The 14,202-nt window shown below is 36.9% G+C and overlaps 1 protein-coding gene across 1 annotated transcript in view; it reads left to right on the forward strand.

Moving 5' to 3' along the window:
- The first annotated feature begins 5,459 nt into the window (after nt 1–5,459).
- LRRC75A (leucine rich repeat containing 75A) overlaps nt 5,460–14,202 on the forward strand; it is an 820,714-nt gene continuing 811,971 nt past the window's right edge. Inside the window, exon 1 of the mRNA XM_053706301.1 lies at nt 5,460–6,756. Coding sequence (XP_053562276.1) covers nt 6,484–6,756 — 273 coding nt within the window. The 5' untranslated portion in view covers nt 5,460–6,483. The remainder of the gene's footprint in view (nt 6,757–14,202) is intronic.

A 14,202-nucleotide genomic window follows, 5' to 3' on the forward strand; every position in this document is an offset into this window, starting at 1 on the left:
GTGTTTGTTTGTTTTTTGTACTATAGTTTAGTTTATTTAATTGTATTTTATTTTAGATAATTGTAGTTAATTTATTTAATTAATTTATTGATTGTAGTGTTAGGTGTATTTGTAACTTAGGTTCGGATTTATTTTACAGGTAATTTTGTAATTATTTTAACTAGGTAGCTATTAAATAGTTATTAACTATTTAATAGCTATTGTACCTAGTTAAAATAAATACAAAGTTGCCTGTAAAATAAAAATAAATCCTAAAATAGCTACAATGTAATTATTAATTATATTGTAGCTATCTTAGGACTTATTTTATAGGTAAGTATTTAGTTTTAAATAGGAATAATTTAGTTAATAATAGTTATATTATTTAGATTTATTTAAATAATAATTAAGTTAGGGGGTTAGGGTTAGACTTAGGTTTAGGTGTTAATACATTTAATGTAGGTGGCGGCGGAGTAGGGGGGTCAGATTAGGTGTTAATACATTTAATGTAGGTGGCGGCGGTGTAGGGGATCAGATTAGGGGGTAATAAATTTAATGTAGGTGGCGGCGGTGTATGGGGGGTCAGATTAGGGGGTAATAAATTTAAAGGGACACTGTACCCAAAATTTTTCTTTCGTGATTCCGATTGAGCATTAAATTTTAAGCAACTTTCTAGTTTACTCCTATTATCAAATTTTCTTCATTCTCTTGGTTTCTTTATTTGAAATGCAAGAATATAAGTTTAGATGTCGTCCCATTTTTGGTGAAGAACCTGGGTTGTCCTTGCTGATTGGTGGATAAATTCATCCACCAATATAAAAGTGCTGTCCAGAGTACTGAAACAAAAAAAAAAGCTTAGATGCCTTCTTTTTCTAATAATGACAGCAAGAGAACGAAGAAAAATTGATAATAGGAGTAAATTAGAAAGTTGCTTAAAATTGCATGCTCTTTCTGAATTACAAAAGAAAAAATTTGGGTTCAGTGTCCCTTTAATGTAGGTGGCGGCGGGGTCCGGGAGCGGCGGTTTAGGGGTTAAAAACTTTATTTAGGTGCGGCAGGGTACGGGAGCGGCGGTTTAGGGATTAATACACTTTATTAGGTATTGTGGTGGGGATTGCGGTTGACAGGTAGATAGAAATTGCGCATGCGTTAGGTGTTAGGTTTTTTTTGCAGGCATTTTAGGGAGTTACGGTGCTCCCATACTCAGCGCAAGGCCTGCTACGGCTGCATTTTATGGCGAGGTGAAAATGGAGTAAGATTTCTCCATTTTTGCCACATAAGGCCTTGTGCTGGATTTTGGATACCGACTTACGACGCGGTCCCATGTTAGCCTATGGGAGTAAAATTTGCGGGCGACGGGTGAAATATACGGGCGTAACTTGTATGCTATGCCGTATATGTGATACCAAACCCGCGCAAAATCTGGTGTCGCCGGCTTTTGCGGGCGACGCTGCATATCGGATCGGGCCCGAGGTGTGGGCATCATAAAAGTAACTCAACTGGGGACTTCAGTAATAATTTGATTGCACTTTCCCTACTCCAGACACCCTGGACAGACTTAAATACACGAGTCAGACACTTTGTGCCATATGTTCAAAAATCTACTTGGCCAGATATAAAAAAACATCAACACTCCCAGGAGCCACCATCAGGGAATTATCTAAAAAAGGCACTATCCCTGAGAGTTGTGAGCTATCTCCTATAGAAAGTAATAGAGCTCGCTGGAATAGGAAACTTTGCTGGGGAAAGCGAAGTTAGCAGGGGAGCACTTTAAAAATGAAATCCTGCAGCCAATACAAATCAGATATCTCTGCATTCAGCGTATAGTTCTTACAATCAACTCTATTTTCCTTTATATGTGTTTTTCTATTAGGGTAATAAGTGTTTTTTTTTGCACACAATCTAGCCATATTTTAGTTTGCAAGAAAATACAGGTATATTTGCAGGGGAAATGATTAGAAAATGTGCCAGACCTGATGGAGACATTTCAGCTACACCATTGTTACTCAACCATGGTCCTCAAGTACCCTCAACAGGCCAGGTTTTTATCATAGCTGAACCAGTACACTGGTGAAATAATCAGCTGATGGGTGAGAGCAGGTTAGTAACCGTTGTGTTACTGCTCAGCTGATTACTTCACCTGTGCACTGGTTCAGCTAGAATGAAAACCTGGCCTGTTGGGGTCGCGGTTGAGAAACCCTGAGCTACACCAATGGAACACTCTTTTCAGCCCACTCACAGAGACAGGGAAACTCATTTTACAAAAGAAAACCAAACGCTTTGAATTTTTTATTATAAATACCCTTTTCCCATCCTTTTTTGCATTTGCAGTGTAGTTTTATTATGATTTCTACAGTGCACCTTAAATAGTTTTCTTCCACTGTAATTTCAATATGATTTTTAATTTTTCCATAAATGACGGTGATTGCAAAACATTTTTTTTACAATTTATAACGTAATAAAACAGTACAGTTTTTGCTGTGTATTTTTATTTCACTATTTCATTTATTTAGGTTATATGATTTTTAAAGTATGATTTGTTTGTGAGTCCTATTGTAATGTATGTATCATCTTCACATACTCCTGTATCTGTATCTGTAACTTTTGTTCCCTTTTAGGTATTTTATCGATGTATTTGTTTGTTATGGATCTTACCAAGGATTTTTAACATCTGAATTAAGGATTTGTTTTCACTAGATCTTTAGTGCTTTTTAATATTATCACTGATTTTCTATTTTTGTCTTTTGATATTTTTGTCTTTTGATTTTTGTCTTTTGATTTTTGACCTTTGTTTATCATTTGAATTCAAGTTTTCCACGTGGATTTTTTCACAAGTTATTTTTATTTTTATTTTTATACACCTCACGGATTTACAATTTTTTAATTTAGCAGCTGAACCACAATAATTTGACCCACTCAACGTTTACATTCTACTATTATTGACTTCACGTTATATTTCTACACGTCACTTTGGAGGAAACACTACTGGATTCACTTACATATAACCGGTTGAACATTTGAACATTTTTTATGTACGCCAATTTTTGTGAACACTATTTTTTGTGAATGCTATTTTTCTTTCTTGAAAGCTATTGTGTGCCCTCAATCACTCACTTAGGTTGTTTATATTATTGAATGTACATGTCCTAACTCCTCATCACTGGCTCACTAAGTCAGCGTCACATGCTATACTCCATTGGATATTTTTAGATATTTTTAGATTTGTTTATTATATATATATATATTTTTTTTGTTAAGTCAGACATGGATCCATGCGTCTGATTGCCATTTGTAAATTTTTATATGTATTAAAATGTACCTTTTACTAGCCTTTTAAGCTTTTTAGCGCTTACTCTCTCCCCATTTTAACTTTTGTATCTGTAACTGTCTCTTATTTTAAGATATTACAGAAGCCAGTTGATAAATCTCTGTGTCCTTATACTGGGGTGTTCCATCTTTATATGTAGGTATCGTTGCATCCTAAGACAGAAGCAGTGCACATTCACAGATCAGTGACGTTACTTGTGTTTTGACAGCTGTATCTTGCACTTTGGATTAGCTCACATAATAGAACGCAGGGGTTACATTTTCACAGTTTTTTACTCAGCTTAAAAGTTAAATGGACAGTCAAGTCAAAAATAAACTTTTATAAATCAGATAGGGCAGCTTTCCAATATACTTTTATCATCAAGTTTGCTTTGTTCTCTTGGTATTCTTTGCTGGAAGCTAAACTTAGGTAGGCTCTTTAATTTTTAAGCCCATGAAGACTGTCTCTTATCTTGTCTAGTGCATTTTGACAGTTGTTCCCAGTTAGACACTGATAGTTCATGTGTGTCATATAGATAACACTATATTCACTCCAGTGGAGTTATTTATGAGTCAGCACTGATTGTCTAAAATGCAAGTCTGTCAAAAGCAACGAGATATGAGGCAGTCTGCAGAGGCTTAGACACAAGCTTATCACAGAGGTAAACATTGTATTAAAGAGACAGTAAATCTTAAATTTTTCTTTATTCTATTGTGTGTAATGTGTACTGAGGTTTACGTTTGCAAATATATGTCATTAATTATTTTTCTTAACTTCTTCACAATAATACATTAAATATGTATTGTTTTCCAAGCCCTCTGTTTTGGCCATCAAGCAAGCACTATCCATGAGTGCTATCCAGATAGGACCTCGGTGGCGAGCGTGTCACTTTAGCACATGCACACATCTATAGCACTTGATCTGTCTCTTTTCTGTTTGGCAAATTGCGGCGTACAATTGTGATGTTACAAATGGAAGCAGCGATATCTGATAAAGTTGCACAAGCGTTTAGCGTATTACGGCATTGTGTGTGTGCACGGGAGCATGCTTCATAATTAGGTATGCATAAATTTAGAGCAATGATTGGACACATTTTAAATTCGGAGGCTTGGTTTTTTCAATGGGCTAGAGATAAAGATGCACTCACGGACACTTTTAAAGGCTATGATCGGACTTAATAAGTTATTAATTGAAATGTAAGTTATATTGTAACATTGTTAATAGATACACAAGCGTATTTATAAAAAAAACAGACTTTTACTTTGAAAGTTTACTGTTCCTTTAATAGAACAGTGTTGGTTATGCAAAACTGGAGAATGAGCAATAAAGGGATAATCTATATTTTTAAACAATAACAATTTTGAAGTAGACTGTCCCTTTAAATAACAAAAATAATAATAAAAAAAAAACTCTCATGAATAATATAGAGCATTGCATCCACTGCAAAAGTGTACAACATCTCCATCTCTGTATTGTGCACACTAAACTGAAGTGCATGATACCACTTGTCAAGACAACAATATCACTAATATGTGAATGTGCAAGATTCTGTCACAGGGTACCACAATAAATACATTCTAAGATTGCAGCACCTAGTGTGAAGATGCAGAGCTTCACTAACCAGCACTTTTGAAGGGTTAAAATAGGAAAATAACTGAAGAGAACGCCAGTCACAGGAGGAATACAACAGCAGCAGCATTGTGATTAGTAACCATGAGATTGTAGTTTTACCCAGCAGTTTAATGTCCCTTTCAGTCACTGTAGCCTCTAGAGACCCAAGCCTGTCACAGCTGATTAGAGGACAAGTTACAGGCTAACTCTGTATAGAACTGGGAAGGCAGGGACTTCTAAATGTAATGTAGTAGCGGACACCGAGCAAGCAGCCACGGGTTAATGCGGAGGGATGGGAGCTTTCCCGGGTAAGTCCAGAGGAGCTGGTCCCCGGGGTTCCTCCTGGCACATGCCCAGCAGACCTTTTCCATCCATGACAGAGTGGCCAGCTGCACACACACAGGAAACGCCTTCCTCCCTGACACAGCCCCCCCTCTCTGTGGCCATGGGAAGCGATGCTGGAGACAGGATCCACTCACAGATAACTATTACCTGCCGCTTGCTCCGGCTGCCTGCACGAGGATATCCCAGTGCTCCCCTCTTTGCCCGGGGGCAGGGAGAGCCAACACCGAGGGTCTGCAAGTGCCCTTCCTGGATCAGAGTGACCCCAGCCCTGGGGAAAATGAAGAGGGTATTTCTACTAAGCAGACGATGATACTTTACACTGTAGTCAGGAGATGTTTGTGGTCTCACAGTGACAGCTGCTCCTCCTCCTGTCAGCCCTGAGCCAGCCCATAGCATTGCAAGCCGTGCAACAGTTCCATGCTGTGTCTGTGAGACAAAGGTAGTGAGTGACTTGAGCTGGAGGTTGCTGGGGCTACAGATCATCCCCGGACAGAAGATATCAAACAAAAGACCAATGTGATCAATGTTAATGAGAAGATCACATACATTGTCACAGGAGTCTGCTGGGTGAAACGCTGTCTCATAGATCTCTCTGGCAGCAGGAGAGCCTGTTTGCAACACAGAAGATCTTTCAGACCATGAGATCCCTGGATACCAATTAAGTAGAATTTGGGGGATTACTGGATTCCACTAAGTTGACAGCAGATCACTGGGAATCAGCAGATAGGTGGCACGGCTGCCTATAAGCAGTGCATATCAGTCTACTCGGGTCTAAGTCTACTTCAGTAAATCACTGAAACAAAAATCAATTTCTTTACATTGTGTTCATAGGAGCTCCACTTTGTTAAGTTTTGCTTCTCAGTAGAGGGGAACAACTGGGCAAGATCATTTGTTATTTCAGGTACTATAAAGTGTTAATATGACCAGAGAAGAACTGTGTGTAAAATGCACATTTCATTTGGAGAAATAAATGTGTTTATTAAAAATGGTTAAAGTGCAGTGTTGAACCTGGATGTTTTTTATCTGGATCCTGAAGAGGGAGGCACGTCCCTATAATTAATGTTCAGGGACCTTGTGATGCTTGTGCCACACTTGCTGGGTGTCTTCTTATCTGGGTCATTAACCTGTTGCATGCGGCTCCTCTGCAGCCTCTCCAAGCCTCGCAGATAATCCCATTTGCTCTGCCTTTAGCCCCCTGGGACCATTTCGGATGCCTCTCCTGCAGTTTCATTCACATTATCATGGGTACCAAGCAGACCAAGGTCTGCCAGGCTTCCAACGCTGGAGGGGAAAGCCCTCAGAACCCCCCGGGGACCAGGAAGGGCACTCCAGCCAGAGAAAGGGCGGATTTCTGGTCTTCTCTGGGGCTGAGGTCTGGGGATAAGTTTGGAAGGTGTGGGGCTGGCACTTTACCCCCTTATCACAAGAGGATCAAGATGGTACAAGACCTGATGCTTCTGGTGAGACAAGGGAAGCAAGATGAGGCCACTGAGATGCTCAGGCTGCTGAGACAGGTGAGGCAGTAAGGTGTATGGGGCTATATTAGCCATAAATGCTAGCAATACTCAATTAGATCCTATTGCATATTCAAATATTTTAAGCTTTTAGGATATTTAGAAGTAATCCAAATATTTTCCAAGGAAATCAAGTAGCATCGTTTATGTTATGAGATATATAGAGTGGTATTAGTTTTGCTTTTAATCTGTGTATTGTTATTTTTAAATACACTTTTACAATGTAAAACATTGCTGCAAATATGCTGTAGTTTTAAAAGTATGAAGGGAAATTGTAAAATACATTTTTTTATATAGTTGCACTGTTGTATGGGTTCCAAAGTAAACACATCATTCAGTTTTATAATAAAAGGTAACTTTATTTAATATAGGACAAGCATTAACTTGTGGTGATGTCCTGGAGTGGAAATGAGAAATCTGCTAGTATTATGTGACAGGAGGAAGCCTAACTACAATTCCTTACAAAACTAAAAATATGTACAGGACCTAAATATACACAATCTTCACAATATGTTAGCGGGATGTATTGCATTGTTGTGGGTTACACAGTCTATATAAAGTATGTCTTCTTGCAACTTGGTGCTGTTTTGTGCTGGGTAGAGAAATATAAAGGATGTTTTCAAAATGTCTTTCTACTTTTCTCCCATCATTCTAGAGTACAAACAAATTAGTTTTTAGTTCAGGGGACAGGTGAACCTAATTCAATTCCTACATTGAATAAAGCATACAAAGATAAATAACTTTTAAATGATTTCAGCTGGGTTAATTCCATTGTGAATTGCACTATGATATTTTCTTTCAACTGTTTTCTATTGGACAGATAAATATAGAGTATTTCCATAAAATTCCTTTCTTCTATTTTTAAAACTTCATTCTAGTGTACAACACGATCTATGTCTTTAGATCATTGCATTTTTAACATTATTTCTCTATAACCTGTGTAACGTTTGTAAACAGTTAAACTATATTTAAAGTAATGCACTTATGCGGCATTCTTTTTTATCATTGCATTTTACAACAATTTCTACATTTTTCTACTGTCCATGTAACACTGATAAGTGATAAGGGGTTAACAACTATTTAAAGAACTGCCCTGTGACAATCCATAGTGCCAGTAAGTGAACCTGGACTGGGCATACACAAGTATTATCCTCTCTAATCACTGTTCTGATGTGGGAAAGCAAAAGGGTGTTTTAGGTTTGCAAACCAGACTACATATTTAACCCATTGCAGGAGTTAAATGCACAGTAAGGAAAGAGGTTTTCATTTAAAAATAAAATGCTGTGACTAAATAGAGTATGTTCATTTTTACACTAAAATGTCCCTTTATAAGGAAATTGCTATTACAAGAACATAATATTGAATAATTCCTCATTGGTTCAGATATTGCTGTTACATAGCAAACAGATACAGAATTCAGTTTGGAGAGGTGGAAGACCAAATGAAATGCAGAAAATTACATTATGACTGTTTGTTGTGTTTACATACATTAGACTTTTTAATGATACCAAACTAGTGAAAATGTGTGTAAAATATATTCTTCTTGCAATAAAAATAAATTATTTTATTGAGGATTAAAAATATTCTGTTCTTGCTGCTCAGATTAAGCAGGAAAGGATTTGATGATACTAGATTTATCATGTTTGTAAGGAAGTATCAGCAGACTTTTGATAGGGCAGATCTGAGTTGTTGATAGGGCAGATCTGAGTAGCTGATAGGGCAGATCTGAGTTGTTGATAGGGCAGATCTGAGTAGCTGATAGGGCAGATCTGAGTAGCTGATAGGGCAGATCTGAGTAGCTGATAGGGCAGATCTGAGTTGTTGATAGGGCAGATCTGAGTAGCTGATAGGGCAGATCTGAGTAGTTGATAGGGCAGATCTGATTAGTTTATAGGGCAGATCTGAGTTGTTGATAGGGCAGATCTGAGTAGCTGATAGGGCAGATCTGAGTAGCTGATAGGGTAGATCTGAGTAGCTGGTAGGGCAGATCTGAGTAGCTGGTAGGACAGATCTGAGTAGTTGATAGGGCAAATCTGATTAGTTTATAGGGCAAATCTGAGTAGTTGATAGGGAAGATCTGAGTAGTTGATAGGGAAGATCTGAGTAGTTGATAGGGCAAATCTGAGTAGTTGATAGGGCAGATCTGAGTAGTTGATAGGGCAGATCTGAGTAGTGGATAGGGCAAATCTGGGTTAAGAGCTTGCTAAATGGGGGAGTATACTGTGATTTTTTTTTTCTCTCCTTGTATGTCTTCCCAGTGATCAATTTTACCTGTTGAGTGTATTAAATTGCTTACCGACAGCTGCCTTAACTTGATTTTATCAAGCTAGTTTTGCCTTATCCCCACTTATAATTCAATACTTACTGTAAGTATTGGTTACAGAAAAGGTTTGTAAACAATACCCAGTGGTGGGTTGGACAGAAAGGGTAATGAAATGTTAATTTTCCATTGTTATCTCTAAGCATGGGTCCCATTGTTTATATTGAGATGAGAAGTAGGACTTTATGTAAATATAGAAAGATAAGATAATGTGCTTTGCTCTCCCTGTAAGCTTATCCTATTTAATTGGGTTGTGGTTTCAATGAACAGAAACAGTTATTTCATATACAAAAATATTAAAGAAACAATTTCCATACATTTTATACTCAGCAGCTGGTGTAAACAAGTCATTGGAATACATTGTATATTGAGTGGAAACCAATTTTACAGTACAATGTCCCTTTAAATCAACTTCATCTAAAAAAACAAGTCTGGTTATGATCATAACGTCTAAAAGCACAAATGTGAGATATGCTGGGCTGCATAGCCCCAGTATATGGCTTTAAATGAGTTTCTTATATATAGGCATGTTTAAAAGATCAGCTGTGTATGCCCTTGAGCAGTATGCCCATTGGGTAAGAGACAATCAGTAACTGAGCATGCTCCAATATTTTTAAAAATGAATTTGCAGGATTAGAAAGAGTGATGATTTGGTGCCAGATGGGGTTATTGAATGGGATCCTTGACAACAAGCTGGCAGATGGAATATGGGTTTTATAACTATAGAGCTTGTTATGGCAGGGTTGTCTAACCTAAGGCCCAGGGGCCATGATGCAACCTTTCAGGTCTACTTAACTTTCTCTCCCCATTTTCAACACTATCAAATGCCAGATACCCCTTAAACATCACTTATTCATTAAAGTCTGCCATTTGAGAAATCCAGTGAGTGCGGCCCATATATATTGTGTATTCCTGTGAGGATTTGGCAGCTATGCACCCTGGCAGTCGTACAGCTGAACTTCTAATAAACTACAGCTTGTTCCTGGGTAATCATATCCAGTTATTGCTGCTGATTATGACATTTATAGACTATAGTAAAATTATGACTATTGCTTTATGTGTAACTTGTATTAAAACCACACACCCCTTCAAGAGATTTCACTTGGCTGCATCTATTTTATAGTATTCTCCGCCAAAGGTTTTTTCACACCCAGAGTCTGTTATTTAATAAAAAAATCCACATTTTTAGAAATGTTTTTCTTTAACCAGGTTAAAGGGAAAGTACAGTCAAAATTAAAATATCATGGTTTTAGCTATTGTCTTTTTTCTAATATCTTTTTATAAAATTTGCTTCATTCTCTTGGTATAATTTGTTGAAGAGTAAACCTAAATGGACTCATATTAGCTCAGGAGTGTGTATTTGTCTTTAGCATTTTATGGCAGCAGTGTTTGCAACAATGTATAACATTGCTACAAGACATGTGAACAATCTAAGGTCTACCTAGGTTTACTTGTTAGCAAAGGATACTAAGAGAATAAAGCACATTTTATGACAGAAGTGAATTTGAAATATTTTTTATTTAAAGGGCCACTAAACCCAAAATCTTTCTTTCATTATTCAGATAGAGAATATAAATTTAAACAACATTACAATTTACTTCCATAATTTATTTTGCTTCATTTGTTAAATATCCTTATTTGAAGAGAAAGCAATGCACATGGTGAGCCAATCACATGATGCTTCTATGTGCAGCAACCAATCAGCAGCTAGTGAGCATATCTAGATATGCTTTTCATCAAAGAATATCAAGAGAATAATACAAATTAGATAATATAAGTAAATTAGAAAGATGTTTACAATTGCATTCTCTTTCTAAATCATAAAAGAAAAAATGTGGGTGGCATGTCCCTTTAATTGCTTGTGTTGTCTAAACAAAGAATGTTTAAAATTGACTTTACTGTGCCTACATGCTACTCTCAGTCCAATTTAAAATGTATTTAGCCATCCTACTTCACTATAATGTGTTTATGTTGTTACTTTGCTTACTGCATAATGCTACTATATCTTGTCTCTCTTTCCATGCATAGGATTTTCAAAAAGTTTCTATTAAACATATGTGTATGATGTAAAGTTAATAGTGTTGCCATATTGCTGCTTTAAATGAGAACACATGAAAAATACATCTATCCATGTTCTTATAAGGGAACAATATGCAAAACAATTCTTTAAACAGCCCCTGACATAGGTATTTTTCATAAGTGTCCTCCTTTAAAGCGGCAATATGGCATGGCAACCATGGTTAATATGTCACTTCATATGCAGATACAGAATATATAGCATTTTATGTAGGATTTGTAATAAGCAGTTATGCACAGTATTTATATAATGTAAAGGGACACTGTACCCAAAAATTTTCTTTCGTGATTCAGATTGAGCATGACATTTTAAGCAACTTTCTAATTTACTCCTATTATCAAATTTTCTTCATTCTCTTGGTATCTTTATTTGAAATGCAAGAATGTAAGTTTAGATGCCGGCCCATTTTTGTGAACAACCTGGGTTGTCCTTGCTGATTGGTGGATAAATTCATCCACCAATAAAAAAGTGCTGTCCAGAGTACTGAAACCAAAAAAAAGCTTAGATGCCTTCTTTTTCAAACAATGATAGCAAGAGAACGAAGAAAAATTGATAATAGGAGTACATTAGAAAGTTGCCTAAAATTGCATGCTCTTTCTGAATTACAAACGAAAACATTTGGGTTCAGTGTCCCTTTAATGAAATAATATACTTAATAGTGTATATTATATTTTTTAATTTTAATATACTTGATGGCTTTACAGTTCTTAAGGCAAACGTTCATTTTCCTAAGAGGAAATGTCACAGAAAATTAAGTAAACCAGATATTTCTACATAGTTTTAGCTATTTCCTGTGTTGTTCTCTGATCTATAACTGCTTCTCCATATGTCGCTCTTAAAAAATGTTTCAGATTCCTTATGTGTGTTTTGTAACCCCTTGGTTGCCAGAAATATCCTGGAAAGCAAAACATGGCAGACCTCTCTGGGGGCTTTCTGGTGCTTCGGTGATGCATTGTTGTTATTTAAATGACTAAGGTTTTTGGATAGAATAAAGTGTGTTTCAACACTCAAGAGATTTAAATAATATAGTAAATTATATAGCAGAAATAATGTACACAGCATTGCACACTGTAAAGGGAACATACCTGACAATGTTTAAGTGAATGAATATTTAAACTAACATAACATTTTAATATAAAAAGAGCACTTACTCTGCCAGAAAATTGCTTTCTTTCTTCTTATAAAAGCAGCATAGGCACCACTGACTCCAGTGCTTCCCGCAGCCTTACTAATGTATGCTCCCTGCATTACAAACTGACTATATCCATGTCATTTTTTATAAGCACTTCATTTTGCATTTATTTGAAATTCCTCTTTGGTAGAAGAAGACATACATTTTAGGGTGTTATACAACCTTTACAACTGATTGTGATACTATAGAGAAGCAGTATTCAATTATAAGTTTACTGAGTGGTATAATTAACTTAATGCATAGGTGCCAATCTAAGAGCATATGTCAGGAAAGTAAGTGCTTAGTGTAGTCATACTAGTCCATAATGAATGCCTCTGCCAGACTCATCTTCCTTACATGTCGCTCTTCATCTGCTGCACCTCTCTGCCAATCCCTTCACTGGCTTCCTCTTGTCTCTAGGATCAAACACAAAATTCTCACTCTGACATACAAAGCCCTCAACTGCACTGCTCCCCCCTATATCTCAGACCTTGTCTCCAGATACTCTCCCTCCCATCCCCTTCACTCTGCTCATGACCTCCTACTCTCATCCTCTCTGGTTACCTCATCGCACTCTCGTTTACAGGACTTCTCCAGACTGGCTCCCATCTTGTGGAACTCTCTGCCTCGCTCCACAAGACTCTCCCCTAGTTTTGAAAGCTTCAAGTGCTCCCTAAAGACTCTACTGTTCAGGGATGCATACAACCTACGCTAACCTTACTTTATACCAGTTCCACTCCTCCATTGCTATCCCATGAACCCCCTTAGCATGTAAGCCTAGGAGTCCAGCTGTTTGTAGATCACCTTCTTAAGAGCTGACTACAACAGTGCAACTCTTGGCAGGGCCCTCTACCCATTTGATCCCTATAATTGTTTTGTTGTACTCCGCCTTTGTTTATAGCACTACAGAATCTGTTGGCGCTCTACAAATAACCGATAATAATAATAATAGTCAGTTAAAACCTGTACTAATGGTAGTGACCCTAAGGAATGAGTGACCAAAGTGGCACTAAAAACATTATTGCTGAGACTCCACCCCGTACTAGTGTACAATGCAATGTCTAGGAATCTACAAGGATCACAGGATTGGTGGAAGTGTGTATGAAAAAAATACATTATTAAAGGGACAGTCAACTCCAAAATTGTTATTGTTTAAAAAGATAGATAATCCCTTTTATTACCCATTCCCCGGTTTGGCACAGCCAACATGGTTATTTTAATATACTTTTAACCTCTGATTACCTTGTATCCAAGCCTCTTTTGACAGGCCCCTGATAACATGGCTATTTAATTATTATCTATTTACTTGCATTTTAGCCAATTAGGGCTGTGTCAGACACAACTTCTCGGGAGAGATCACAATGTTATCTATATGGCCCACATGAATTAGCAGTCTGTTTGTGAAAAGCAAATAAAAAAGCATATGACAAGAGGCTGTCTGTAGTGGCTTAGAAACAGGCAGAAATTTAGAGGTTTAAATGTTATAAAGTATATTAATATAACAATGTTGGTTGTGCAAAGCTGGGGAATGGGTACTAAATGCCTTATTTATCTTTTAAAACAATAACAATTTTGGTGTTGACTGTCCCTTTAAGTAAGGCATAGTCATGTTTTTTTATGTACACACTGCCACCAATGCTATGAGCCTTTGTATAAAAAATGTCACCAAAGTCTTCTATATCCCCTGCAACATATAATACTTTGGTTTTACTTTTTGCATATATATGGTTAGGATGTAGATATTGGTGACAGTCAGTCTTAATAAAAAAAAAAATTATGCCTTAAAGGGTCACTGAACCCAAATTTTTTCTTTTGATTAATTGAAAAAATAATGATTAACCAATTATGAAAGTTGATTATTTCTGCCGTGCGCAGGAT

The sequence above is a fragment of the Bombina bombina genome, chromosome 3, assembly GCF_027579735.1.
Source record: "Bombina bombina isolate aBomBom1 chromosome 3, aBomBom1.pri, whole genome shotgun sequence".
NCBI classification, from domain to species: Eukaryota; Metazoa; Chordata; class Amphibia; order Anura; family Bombinatoridae; genus Bombina; species Bombina bombina.